Source organism: Lissotriton helveticus, chromosome 1_1, assembly GCF_964261635.1.
Source record: "Lissotriton helveticus chromosome 1_1, aLisHel1.1, whole genome shotgun sequence".
Taxonomy (NCBI): Eukaryota; Metazoa; Chordata; class Amphibia; order Caudata; family Salamandridae; genus Lissotriton; species Lissotriton helveticus.
The window spans coordinates 1317181616-1317196185 of NC_136057.1; the positions used below are offsets into that span (position 1 = coordinate 1317181616).

The 14570-nt window shown below is 45.1% G+C and overlaps 1 protein-coding gene across 7 annotated transcripts in view; it reads right to left on the bottom strand.

Moving 5' to 3' along the window:
* The window catches only part of BRD4 (bromodomain containing 4), a 1377132-nt gene that overhangs the window by 139328 nt on the left and 1223234 nt on the right, over positions 1–14570 (bottom strand). For all 7 annotated transcript variants that reach the window (XM_078681876.1, XM_078681852.1, XM_078681859.1 and 4 more), the window contains one exon: positions 9291–9496. In XM_078681876.1, coding sequence (XP_078538002.1) covers positions 9291–9496 — 206 coding nt within the window. The remainder of the gene's footprint in view (positions 1–9290; positions 9497–14570) is intronic.

The window sequence follows — 14570 nt, forward strand, 5'->3', positions numbered from 1 at the left end:
TACGAGCTGCAGCCAAGCAGAAAGTCCGTACCTGTATGATATGTTGTCAGTTTAACCCAGGTAAAAGTGTCCCGGTGGAACAAGGTGGTTTCCAGCCCCCTGACCACCCTTTTGAGGTCCTCCAGATGGATTATATTCAGATGGAGCGATGTCGAGGTTTCAAGTATGTCCTTGTAGTTGTATGCGCTTTGTCCAGGTGGACAGAAGCATATCCAGTCCCAGATTACACAGCCGCGACCACTGCCAAACAGTTGGTTCGTGAGTTTTTCCCTAGGTATGGACTCCCTAGAGTCGTATATTCTGATAACGGTCAGCCATTCTCCTCAGAGTTAATGAAGCATGTTTCCCTTTTGTTAGGGTACCAGTGGAAGTTCCACTGTGTACGCCATCCTGAAGCAGCCGGTCTGGTTGAGAGACATAATCAGACTCTGAAAATCCGTATTGCCAAAGTTTGTAAAGAAAAAGGTGTGGACTGGCTAGTAGCTCTGCCAGTCGCTTTGTTTTATATGCGCATGGTCGCACATTCCAGATCAGGTCTGTCCCCGTATGAGGTCGTATTCGGCCGCCCCCCTAACATGTGGGGTACTCCTAGACCCCGAAGTATTACCGATGTTTCATGTAATATGCTGACAGATTACCTAGCTTCCTTGATGTCTGCCCTCAACTCATGTCGTTCACAGGTTGCTGCCGCATTTCCAGACAATACCGAGGTGGCACCGCACGAGATCGTTCCAGGCTCCTTGGTGATGATCAGAAATTTTGACAGATCAAGTCCGCTGGAACCACGTTGGAAGGAGCCACGTCAGGTCCTCTTGACCACCCGTACTGCCGTCAAGTTGGAAGGCAGAAAAGGATGGATCCACCTTTCTCATATTAAACTTTTTAAAGGATTGAAACCGGTTTCTAAAAACATTTCCCAGGATTTGAAGGACTGCCAGAATATTGCTCTTAAGGACTGTCCCGCACAAGACATTATTACAACCCCTCCCTTGTTAGAGAAAACTCCGCAACAGGAGTATAAGTTAAAGCTCAGGTCTAGTAAAATAAGTCAGTCAGTTTGATTGATTGTATAAGTCCTCCCCTAGGTGAAACGGTTAGACTGTTTCTGACATGAATAAAATAGACCCCCATAGTGAGAGAGAGTCAGTAATAACTCAATTCAATGTATCGTTTTTCTAAGTTTCGTATTATTCATCAGCATTTTGATTTCCTGCACCAGCTATGCGTTCTATCTGTATTTTCCAGTTCCTCATGTAAATATGTCTGCTAATACTACAGTAGAGCACACGTTTAGTGATCTGCCTCCTCACGAATATTCTTACCGCCTTGCTATGCGCAACAACACATTTATCCGTATGTTACATTACTCACACCAGACCAGCAATGCCACTAATTGTTGGGTGTGTGGTCGACTCCCCCCTTTCCAGACCTCGAAGGGAGTTCTGCCACTCTTTCCTTATCCATTCTCACACAATGGTTCGTGTGGAGCATGGTCCACGTTAACGTCATCCTCAACAGATATGTCTTTTCTTAACAGTACATGTTTTTCAGACAAGCAAGGTCTCCCCCACAGAACAGGTTTAGATCTAGAAAATGAAGTTTATAATTTAGGTAATTATTCGTCGAATTTCATGGTCCTGAATGTTCAGTCTGATACTACTCCAGACTTACCTGCTATTTCAGTATTACCTGTCAAAGGCGAATTATGTGTCCGTAATTATGGTTCCATACATGTAGGTCATAGTGAATGTACTACTGTTATCAAGTATAGTGACAGTGGGAAATCTATTTTCAAAGCTTCACGTCATTCTTATTTTATTTGTGGTCAAACCGCATATGTCCGTCTGCCCCTCGATTGGGAGGGAACCTGTTACATTGCTTTCCTACTGCCACCTGTTTTCCTAGCCCCACCTGATTATCACAGAAACACACATCTAGTACACATTAGACATAGAAGGGAGTCCCCAATTGTCGATTATACTGAAACTACTCTAGAACAGTATACAGATTTCAATAAAGGTTTCTTCTTCTTTGTAGGACCTGTCCAGAATAGTAAACTGATCCGTAGGTTAACAAGAACCCTTGAAGCTGTAGTAAATGAGACTGCCTCTGCTCTAGGTAACCTAACCGAAGAACAATCTGCTATGAGATTTGTCGTTTTGCAAAATCGTCTCGTCCTTGACGTCATACTGGCCGATAGGGGCGGGGCCTGTAGAGTCATCGGATCTAGTTGCTGCATTTTCATTCCAAATAACGCGCCGTCTGTTTATTCAGCTATAACCAGACTCCATAAAATTGCCCATCTGTTACACCAAGATCCAGGCACCTGGACATGGTCCGGTTGGTTCTGGAATATAATTTCCGCATGGGGATGGAAAGTCCTGTCCTTTCTAGGTATTGCAGTAGCGATCATATTTAGCTGCTGCCTCTGTATACAATGTGGCCCTGCGATTTGCAGCATGTGTGCTACCTCTTGTATTCCTAGTCCCAAGCCCCGTTCTAAATCCCGTTCCAAGACAATTCGAGACGAGCAAATGGTACTGTATGAAATGATAGATGGTATCATGAAAATTGATGTTTCCTGATGGAAACGTAGTGACAAGGAGGGAATGTGGAAAAGTAAATTTTGCCATGTTCTGTGTCCCTACGCCTCATCCATCATATGTTATGTGTGCATGACCAATATGCATATGTTATTCCCCATGTCTGATTAATGACGCAATTACAGTTGTGTCCACCTCTGGTATGTCATTTTCCAGTCCTCGTGAATACTACGAATATCAGGCCTATGTAAAGTAATGTTGCCACGTTTCTCAGTGTGCACGTTATTTCATTATAAAGTCCCCGTTTCTAGGCCTCAACAGGGCCCGGACCACAGATTCAGCTCCTGTCTCCTGAAAGCCTCGCTGAGGAGCGATACAGCCCCCACCTGTATCCTCGACCCTTCACTTACTTCCTGCTTCGCAGTGCCCGGTGCAGCTTGGCTCTGCCTCTGAGTCTGCCAAGAGTATGTTATAGTTCCAGTTATCAGTTCAGTCCTCCTCTTCTGCATTCCTAAGCTACTGAACTGCATCAATAGTTTCCGTCATTGTCTAGCCTTCTCGGCTCCACGTTAGAGAAATACTGTATTAATGGTCATTTAATATTCTTCATCACGCACTACATGTAGAATAATGCATGGTCCAGTCTTAGAATCAAGTTAGCTTTTCCCCTCATGACTTCTAGTTTATATCAACATGTTCCCTAAACATCAGATACCAGATAGGGTTTAGGTACATGTCGCTCCGACCCTCCAGACTTTAGTCTCTGCTCCTAGCACAGAGTAGGTAGCCCCCTCCAATGTTTCCGCCCATTCATGACATATTCTGTTACGTTTGCATCACATGTCTATGTATACTCCCAGTTACACCTCTTTTTACTGTTATCTTTCGCGACTGCTACGCGTCATGCCTTCTGCTCCACCCACTGCTACGCCTACTGCAATGTAATGCTATGTGTTTGCGCTATGTATATAAGTCAATGTATTGTTATTAAAAGTTAGCGCGCTCATCCCAGACCTAGCCCCAGCAGCTGCTGGGCCTCTTTTCCCCTGCTGGGCCCCAGTTGTCCTGCTGGGCCCTGTCACCTCTGTTCCTATGCAGGTTGTCCTGATCCTGTCCTTATGCTGTAATAAACCTGCAGAAACTCCTACTACCTCGAATCTTGACTCTTATTTTATTGAGCTATCTGTTATTCATTCATTCATCCAAAAATAGATCCGGTATTATTTATTTATATACCACAATGGGTAATATTTGTACTGTCCTTTGTGCAAAAGTGTCTACCAGGAAGTCCTCCTCTGTGGGATCTGAATGCATTTGCACACCATGATATTGGGCAGCCCTATCAATGAGCTAACTAAAGCCAATGTTGTCATCTGGGGGAGATGGCCTGGTTGGGTATGCCTCTAGATCAGGAAGCTCTGGAGGATCTTCAGGGTGATTTTAGTCATCCCATGTGTCCTGTGGTATGGCGGTGTCATTATCAGGATCATTGAAGGGATCATTATTTCCACCCCCACCTCCTAGGTCATCATCATCCTGTTGTGGTGGCGACTATGGAGGAAATGTAGGAAACTTTGGAGGAGAGAAAGGCTCAGTAGGAAGAAGAGGGTCTAATGGTGAAGTTGCACAGTCATTTTTCTTCACAGGCACCTCAGGAATGTGTGGGGTGGCAAATTTCTCTTGTTCGTGGGGATACTGATAATATGGCCTGTTTTAGGACATTTATGCAGTGGAGAATCGGTTGTGTACTAATGTACATCAAAAACTGACTGATAAGAACTCTCTACTCCATTATAGGTCTTTCCATCCCCGGGCCCTACGGGACAATCAGCCGGTGGGTCAATTTCTCCGGTCCCGGAGGAATTGTAGCACCACAGAGAAGTTTGTGGAGCAAGCTGCAGAATTGACAGATAAGCATGAGAACCGTGCATACCCCAGGAAAATTGTAAACAGGGCTCGAAAAAGAGCATTAAACACACCAAGAGCAGCCTTGCTGGAGAGGAACGTCAAAGAGAAAGGGGAGTGCCTCCCGTGGGTTACTACGTTTGATCCACTCTACAGGGATACGCCAAATCATCAGGAAACATTGGCACCGGTTGAGCACAAATTGTTTTACTATGCCGTCTCCCAGATTTGCCTTTAGAAGGTCTAAAAACTTGCAGGACCAACTGGTACACACTCGCCCGTGGCAAGAGGTGAGAACCATGGGACTCCCAACAGGGCACCACCCGTGTGGTGGTTGCTCGGTTTGTGATTTGACAGAGAATGTGAGCAATGTGCAACTGGTAGATGGGAAAACGTGGTACATGAAGAAATTTAATAACTAACACCACCAACGTTATATACCGGTTGACATGCCCGTGTGAGCTTCACTATATTGGTCTGACAACCCGGAAGATCAAAATCTGTATCCAGGAACATCTCAGTACTATTAAAGCCAGTAAATTGACCACCTGTTTGGTGGTGCATTATCGAGAACAGAAACACCATCATAGAAACATCAAATGGGTTGTTCTGGAGAAAGTGTGGGGGGATGCTTTAAGCATTGAAAACAGACTGATCACTAAGGAGGCCTGCTGAATTTATCAGGAAAGGGCGGACCGCCAGGGTTTGAATGACGTTATTGAGTGGCACGAGGTAGTTGCCCGCACGTAGTCATAAGAACTGCCATTTGAGATGAGCATGTTCGTGGTGCCCTTAGTCTGGTGGTGTCAATCTATTATGTAACTAAAACCCACATTGTGGATGTGGGGGTAGCAGTAATTATTTACCACCTTTAAGCATGGAGGGGGAGATGACATAATTACATAGGGGCAACTGAGCTTGTGTGGTCATGAATGTATTAAACCAATGTTAAGAAATGACTGATCCCTTGGGCTTAACCGATTCGTCCCCGCAGTACAAAATTAGTATTAAGAAGGGGACTGGTATCGAGTTTTAAAGAACTGCCCTTCACGAATTCAAAATAAAATGTTTTAAATTTGAAATTACATTTTATCTTGGTTTAGAATTCTTGCCCCCATATTTATATCGCCCTCAATTTAACAGAGTGGTGTTTCTGAGCATTGAAACACTATTAGGCATGGACAAAAGTTGGTGGGGCCAGTATTTCGGAATGAGTGGAGTTAGATACACTAGACCACTTTAAGATGGCTACCACAATGGCGGACCTCGTGATCGGAGGATCCGCGTACTGGAGGGGCGTTCCCAGCAGGCTCGTGGCAGAGTTTCAAAACGCCGCGGAGGAGACGGTGAGTTAGCGGGGAGCGAGTACACCGAACGCTAATTGAGAGGTCCGGTAAGCGGGAGAGTGCTTGACTGACCGGCTGGGTGCACACGGGGGTTATGCCAGCAGGAGGTAATCTCTTACTCCCCCTGTGCTGCAATTGAGCGAGCGTCATCTGAATTAAGATCGGCGTGTGTGACAGTTGGGCAAAATCCCTTAAGCAGAGGGAAGTAATGGACCGAATCAGGTTCAGTGAACTTTACATACATTTAATGTGGCGGGTGCTCGTATTTTTAATTAGGAGAGTGACACGAGTGCAGTGAAGTGTGCATACATTCGATGTGGCAGGTGCTCGTATTATTAATCACGAGAGTGATAAGACTTGTTTTTAAGGGGTGTATAAAGGTGCAGTTTGCTTTGAGGTTGCCACTGCGCAACTGATACCTAAATATTGGGAGACGTGGATGTGCACACGTTTCCTGAACTGGTGGCTGTAGGTATGCCAGAAGTTGGCAACCACCAGGTAATTAAAATGTCCAATGAGCAATTACAGAAGGAGTGAACTGCGGTTCACAGAGAAAGTACCAATGGGTGTTTCTATTGTGTTTGTTTGTGTTTATTTTGTCTGTGTCTGTGTTCCAAAGGTATTAAGCTGTGAAGTCACAGTGTGGCGTGGCCTGACCCTAGCCCTGAAGAAGTGGCCGATAAGTATTGTTAGGCAATGAAACATGTTGGCTTCATTTATGTTAAAACGAAGTACGACAGTAGGCCTTTGTTTTTAATGTGAGCAGACACCCAGCAGCGAATAAAATTGGTTATAATGCTAGGAGTTGTCTAGCTCGTTTGTAGTGGGTTAACACCATACAATTGAAGTAGGGAGTTCTAACTCAGGGGTCAGGTTTTTCAGATTTTTCACCAATTGAGTTTGACACATTATCTGCACATTTATTTCCCAGTGGAAAGGTTACCGATGATAAGTGGAACACACTGAAGAGTACCTATCAGTAGTTCCTTGGCGGTTGTTTCCATGAGGTACCTTCCCACTTTCCTCACACTTTTCATGTTGACTGGGTGTTAGGAACTGGTGGTGGAGTCATAGACACAGACAAGAGTCTTTTTATAGGAAGGGGATAGGAACACCCAGTAAGTACAGCAGAAGTGTCGCTTGTACTATAAGTATCCTCACTAGTAAGGGAGGCAAGTGATGTTCAGGATATTCTACCCATCAGATATAGAGCAGGTTTTTTGTTATGAATAATTGTGAGTGGAGGGCAACCTGCGTCTTTTCCCTCTTAGCTCCTGTTTGTAATGGATCTAGGGGAGATGGCCTGGTTGGGTATGCCTCTGGATCAGTAAGGTCTGGAGGATCTTCAGGGTGATTGTAGTCATCCCATGTGTCCTGTGGTATGTTGGTGTCATTATCAGGATCCTTAAAGGGGTCATTATTTCAACCCCCACCTCCTAGGTCATCATCATCCTGTGGTGGTGGTGAGTATGGAGGAAGTGTAGGAGACTTCAGAGGAGAGAAAGGCTCAGTAGGAAGAAGAGGGTCTAATGGTGAAGTTGCACAGTCCTTTTTCTTCACAGGCACCTCAGGAATGTGTGGGGTGTCTAATTTTCTCTTGTTCGTGGGGATACTGATAATATGGCCTGTTTTAGGGTCCACCTGCAGTGTTTTCTGTTTCGGATCGATGGTATCTGGTATAAACAGTTCCTCCTCATTGTGTGATTCGTGCTGATTTTTTCGGTTCTTAACGTTTAGATTTGTGCTCTGGAGCCTTTGAAGGGGTTTTTAGGTCCTTAGTTTTCGTTGTCAAGTCCGAAATCTTTTTCGGATCCGAAGGTTTTTGAGGTGTCTTCGGGTCTGAGGCCTTTTGGTGCCGAAGTACTTGGCGCTGAGGCCTTTTTAGAGACAGCGAGATATGTTCCTGCTTTCGGTGCTGACGGTGCTTTTGGGGCACTGATGTCCGGCTTGCTCGGGCCCGAGCCGCTGGAAGGCTTTTCCTTTGTTTTTGGAGCTGGGCCTGAAGGGGGGGCTTCTGAATTGTTCTTTCGGTCTCGACTAAGGCCTTCAGTGGCCATTGGAGTCGTCTTCGGCCTCGGATACGATGTGGAGCTGCTCTGACGCCTCTGGAACGTCGGGCCTTCATTGAAGATATATTCTGGCACCGGTGCGAATCGTTGCGCCATGACGAGTCGTCAAGCTCGGCGATCAAGGATAGTTTTCTTGGATCGAAAGGAGGCGCAGGCCTGGCCATGTTTTTCTTCGTGTTCTGGCGAGAGACAAAGGTTGCAGACCTTGTGATGGTCGCTGTGTGGAAATTTAGCTCCACACTGGGGGCATTTTTTAAATGGCGTCCTTCCATTAGCCATAGGCCCGAATGGCGTAAATAGGCCCTGCGGCCCGCATCGACGACCAGAACCGGGAGATTTTTGAGCTAGCACGTCGAAGCACGCAAACAAAACAATACTGTCGATTAGTGCTGAAGTTACATCCGAACCGGATGGCGGAAAAAATCTATCTAAGGATGGAGTCGATGCCCATGCGTACTATCGTCCAAGGGAGGAGTCACCTATCTCGTGACTACAAAGACTTCTTTCAAGACAACAACAAGGTGCAAAAGTATGAATTCTGCAGCTCTTATGCCTCGATCACTATTTACCAATGGAGTCAGTGCTCATGCACGTTCACTACAAAAGGAGTCACCAAAACTTTGTGACTCAAAAGACATATTCGAAGAACAGCAAATCTCAACAATCCGAGCCTAAAACTAGAGGACAAGAGTATGGAGTTTATATGGATCCATAGTCACACATGCTACAAACCTACTACTCTGTAACCTTTTAAATTGAATTTATCAACAAAGTTATGATGGGGCTCCACAATTCTGACTAGCAGTCACACTTTCTTTCCCCAAACCACAACAGTTGCATATAAAAGATGCAGGAATTCTATGACTGCCATGAGGGTTAATCCTCAAACGCTTTTTAAAAGAGACTTCACACCACTATTTACACTTAAAAACACAGATCTGACAGTAAAGTCATATCCTTGAACAACTGAGACTATGCAAAACGTTATAGTATGGACCTGCTGAACCATAGCTCAAACTTTTAGGCAACTAGAATCTTAAAATCTGGCAAGACACTGCAGATGTATATGCCACAGCCCAATCTCCCTACTCGTACTACTGGCATTAACATGCTCTTATGATGTTCAGCACACTGCTGCACAATAGTTCCTACTTCTCACTATCATCTGAAACTCCAGACTTCTGTGTAAATGCTTTTCACAGATGACTCAAAGTAGTGCCAAAAACATTTAGAGTGCACTGTCCCAATCACTACCCTCTTACCTGCAAAACCCTGCCCCTTTCCACCCAAAGAAAGGCACAAATGACATCTTGTCAGATTTTTAGACTAATCTTGCCTCAATCTTCCTTTCAGCGGAGGACAATACAAATAGTTGGCACATGCTGCTAAACAGTCACTCTGTGGGATGCAGCTGCTGAAATTCGCACCTCATTCGCTCCTGTTCCTTTCTGAGCCGCTCTCGCTCAGCCTGCTCCACCTGGGCCTTCATGGCTTTCTCCCGCTCCTCCTTCTCTCGAGCGGCCTTACGGAACTGCTCAAAGCTGTCACTGGAAGATTTCATGGTGGAGGAAGGAGCAGCTGGGTGTTTCTGAACTAGGCTTGCCCAGGAGCCCATGTTTTTTATTTTAAAGTCCTACAGAGAGAAAAGAGTGTCTTAGAGGATGAAAACAAATATTTGGAAAAATTGCGTCTAAAGAATTATACATACTTTTAAACTACTGATGTTATAAGAGTATTATTTATACCTTACATTTACTAACTTGACACACTGCTCAATGTATGCATCTTATGAATGAAATTTAATAAACAAATTACATTGATCTTAATAAGAGTCGTGGCATTTTTCATGTATACTGCATTATGAATCACAGTGTTACAAAATATGACACTAAGCAGCTCCAAATGTTTAGGAGAGATTCTCAGTAGGACTACTTCTCAGTTAAACTGTCTTATTTCATACTTTATATCAAACTTCCACTTCTCAACATAACTCTAAAACATATTTAGAACACGTCAGTTATAAAAACAGGTTTTGGTAGCAACCGAGATAAGATTGATACTGCATAATTTCATGACAGCTTTGTATGGTGCACACCTCCTCTCCCTAAATAAATATACGTGTACTGTAGAAGTTACAGTCCAAAATGTTCAGCACGCAATAATGGAAAAGAATTTACTGCGTAATGGAATAATAGCGTGCATTTATATTCCGATTTAAATTTTGTAATGCACATGATTATTATCTATCTTTTGGGACGCGAGAAAGAATACTTTTTGTCAGGATCATGAGATTTGCGCTTTTCGTTTGCGTTTTATTATTTAAGAGAATATAATTGATACTGCAAGATCCCGCTGCATTTCATGATGCTGTAGGAAGATTTTAAGGGCTTCCAGTGACTAGCATAATCACTGCTGCATCTGTTTAAATTGCCTACAATAATATTGGTCCTTTGCTTTTGCCATCTGATGGCATCGGCAAGGAAAGGATTATAAATCATATAAAAATAAAAAACAACGGCATTTGATCAAAGCAGAAAACAAATGAGGTTTGCTAAGGATGATCCCTGTGACAAGAACTTGGCTACAAGTTCCGGAGGCTGAAAGTACCCAATTACTGTCAATTGTTGTAAAAGGGGAATATGGATTCCACAGTCCTTCATTTTGCCTTAAACAACTGACAGTTATTTTTGGCCATTTCTGCTGGTCAATGTCCTTTGAGGACAATTTTCCTCGTCATCTGTGATAAGATGACAGAAAACAGTGAGGTGTTTTTTCAAGTTTCATCTTCTAGAATCTCAACTTTCAGTCAAGGTACTTCCCTTATTGCTTTGGGCATCACTAGTTGCAATGCAGCTTTTTGAATGTCATGGTCTTAAATGACTACAAGTTTACGTTTTCAACTACCACAACCTTTCCTTGTCATCACATAATCTCTCCAGATTGTTGGACCTCCCATGAGGTTTTGACAATGGATGACCAGATTGATGAGAGTGCACAGCACCTCCATTTGCTCATTCTCCATGTTTTGTTCTGAAATATTACAGAATTGCATGAGGCTTTGTGGTACCCCCTCTCCCAGATAGAAAAAAATATATATGCTGAGCATTTCAAGGGAACAGGATGGTGATGATGCAAGCTATCTTTCTAGAAGTCCTCATCACTGTAACTTCACTGAAACCTAGACTAGTGTATGTTGCTATGCACCTTCATACAGCCTACTGATGTTGCTTTACAAAAGATATCCGGTCCAATGTTTTTCTCTTCCCATTTTCTGATTCTTTTCAGATACTACTCACAACAGAACACAATGGTGGGAAAAAAACACTGAATGGAGTATGGTACTTACCTTTTAAGCATCTATTTGTAGTGTGTAGTACTGCAGATTAACAAGCTATGCACTCTCCTGACATTTAGTGCGGGGATTGGACTCTACAACTTGTTTCTCTCAAAGAAGACGTGAATTTGAGGCTGCTCCTCTTCGGGAATGCAAATGTACAACAACTCCATGGTAAGATTTTTCATTTCCCACCACCATAATGGCAAGTGAGGATGGTGCTAGCGTACATATTGAAAAAAACAAGCATTATATGTACAAGACTAAAGTATATGTACATGCTTGTATATACAACATATAATGCAAAAAATCTGACACCAGGGAATGCCTGCCAGGGAGACGGGAGGGTGCATGTGAATCTGCAGCACTACATGCTACAAATAGATGCTTACAAGGTAAGTAACATACTCCATTTGTAGCATGTGTTCGCGGCAGATACACATTGTGAGAAAGTGCCATCTTTCTTGCATGGGTATGCCCCCACTTTTTGCAGAATTGCTGATGTACTTTGACTGAGTGTGCCCTGGGCTCCTGCCAACCAGGTGCCCAGGGCCCGTGTTCCTTCCTAAAACTGTGTTGAAACTAAAACCCAATTGGCATCTCTGGCCACCTGCCAGCCCCTAGTAAATGGTACCCTAGGTGCCCATGGCATCGTGACCAGAGAAGACTCCCTAAGGGCTGCAGCGCTTATTGTGCCACTGTGACAAAGTGAGTTTCTGTTGCAGTTACCCCCCCACTTTTTGCCTAATACCTGATGCACTTTTCCTTGGTGTGCCCTGGGTCCCTGCCAAACAGGCACCCAGGGCCTGTGTCCCTTCCCTAAAAACTGTACAAAGCCTAAACCCAATTGGCATCTCTGGCCACATGTCAGCACCTAGTAAATGGTACCCAGGGCATTGTGACCAGAGAAGACCCCTAAGAGCTGCAGCACTTATTGTGCCACCCTTACGGGCCCTGCAGCCTGACACACACTGCCTTTGGAGGCTGATTGTCCTGGTGCAGAACTAAACAAAGAGTCGACATAGCCCACAAACCCACTACCCTGGCATACCCTCTAGCTGGGTGCCCTATGCCAGTGGTGTGGGCACAGATGCAAGAGCCATGTGCCCCTACAGTACCCAGGGCCATTCCTGGGCACTGTAAGTGCAGTGATGCCATTAGGAGTATATGGTGCTGGGAGGTTGTCATTACGAACTACACAGCACCATAATGGCGACACTGAAGGCTGACAAGTTTGATATCAAACTTCTCAGCACATTAAACCTACACTGATGCCAGTGTGAGATTTAATGTAAAATGCACTACAGAGGGCATTTTAGAGATGCCGCCTGCAACCTAACCTACAATCCCCGTCTTGTCTGAGAGGCTGCCTAGGCTGCCACACAGCAGACATGTTGCTGGACCCCTGGGTGGAGAGCTACCGCTCTCCTGGGCCTGCAACAATGCACATCCTGGGACGAGGTGCCAAGCCTCCTCCCCCAGGATGGGCAGGGGAAGCTTCAAAGGCATTACGCCTTTGTGAGCTTCTCCAGACCACTTGCTGTACTCAGCAACTGGCCCCCACCAGTTCTGACCCCCACTCTGGCGGGAAGATTGGAGGGAAACCCTACATCAGAAAGGGGTGTGTGCCAGCCTGTGCCAAATCCACCCCTCAGGTGGGAGAGGCAAGGTGATGCACGACACCGGGCTCCGGCCATCTTGAAGATGGGAAGCCCTGCCTAATCACAGCTAGGCTCCTGCCCCCTCCTACAAGAGAGGAACAAGCTAAGGGGTGTACCCACCCCAGGACAGGGGCCCATTGGTCCCTGCCCTTGCCCTACCTGTAACGCCCCAACAGTTTGTATTTAGGGGCACCCTGAACCTTCTTCCACATATCCAGATTTCGCAACAAGAAAGAAAAAGAAACAAGAAGACCTGCCGTGCAGCTGCTAACAAATTAAAACGGAGAAAAAATGAATATGCTACTTACCAGTATGCATCTGTTCTTGGCATGTAGGGCTGCTGACATTCATATCTATAGCATAGATCGCCGCCTAGTGTTGGGTCCGGATGATTGCACATTGTTGTCCTGGAAGAGTCTTCGAAGTATCACGAGATAGGTGGCTCCTCCCCTGGACTACAGTGCGCATGGGCATCGACTCCATCCCCAGATTGTTTTTAGCCATTGTAGCGAAGATGGAGTGTAACAGTGTGAGCGATGTCCATGCTAAGAGTAAGTGTAAAATCTGCAGCCGCTACAGGCGCCGGCGATATGAATGTCAGCAGCCCTACATGCCAAGAACAGATGCATACTGGTAAGTAGCATATTCAGTTCGAGGCATGTGGGCTGCTGAATTCATATCTATAGCATAGAATATATAGCAGTCCCTCCATTAGCGGCGGCCGCCTGTGCCAGCTGCAGACGTTTGAAAAAGTGTTTTTAGAACAGCCTGCCCTACAGCTGCTTGGAGTGCACATCTACACAGTAGTGTTTGGTAAATGTGTGTGGGGTAGACCATGTGGCTGCTCTACAAATGTCTTCTAAAGGGATATTTCCAAGGAAAGCCATGGAGGCCCCCAACTTGAGGGTGGAGTGGGCTCTTGGGGGGATCGTTAAAGTGTGCTTAGCCTTTTGATAGCAAATTTGAATACACTTAACGATCCACCTGGCTATACCTGCCTTGGAAATGGGGTTGCCCCTGTGTTGTGCGGAAAAGGCAACAAAGAGTTGTTTTGTCTTCCTAAAATCTTTGGTCCTATCAATGTAGTACATCAAAGCCCTTTTGATGTCAAGAGTGTGGAGCATTCTTTCTGCCACTGTCTCAGGATTTTGGAAGAACACAGGCAGTTCAATAGTTTGATTGACATGGAACTGTGAAACCACCTTTGGAAGAAATTTAGGGTTAGTGCGCAGCACCACCCGGTTGGAGTGAATTTGTATGAATGGCTCCTGTACAGTGAGCGCCTGGAGCTCACTAACACGTCGCAGTGACATAATGGCTATCAGGAAAGCCACTTTCCATGTTAAGAACTGAATTTCGCAAGAATGCAGAGGCTCAAAAGGTGGACCCATCAGTCGGGTGAGGACCACATTAAGATTCCATTTAGGAGCAGGTGGTGTCCTGGGAGGAATGACTCGTTTGAGCCCCTCAAGAAAAGCTTTAATGGCAGGCACTCTGAAAAGGGAGAGATGCTGCCTGTTTGGGAGATAAGCCGCTATGGCGGATAAATGTATTCGAATGGAAGCATAGGCTAGATTGCATTTGTAAAGATGTAAGAGATAACAAATGATGTTGTGCGTGGACGCGTCAAGCGGGTCAATGTTGTGGTCTACGCAATAAATGACAAACCGCTTCCATTTTGCTGCGTAGCATGCTCTGGTGGTGGGCTTTCT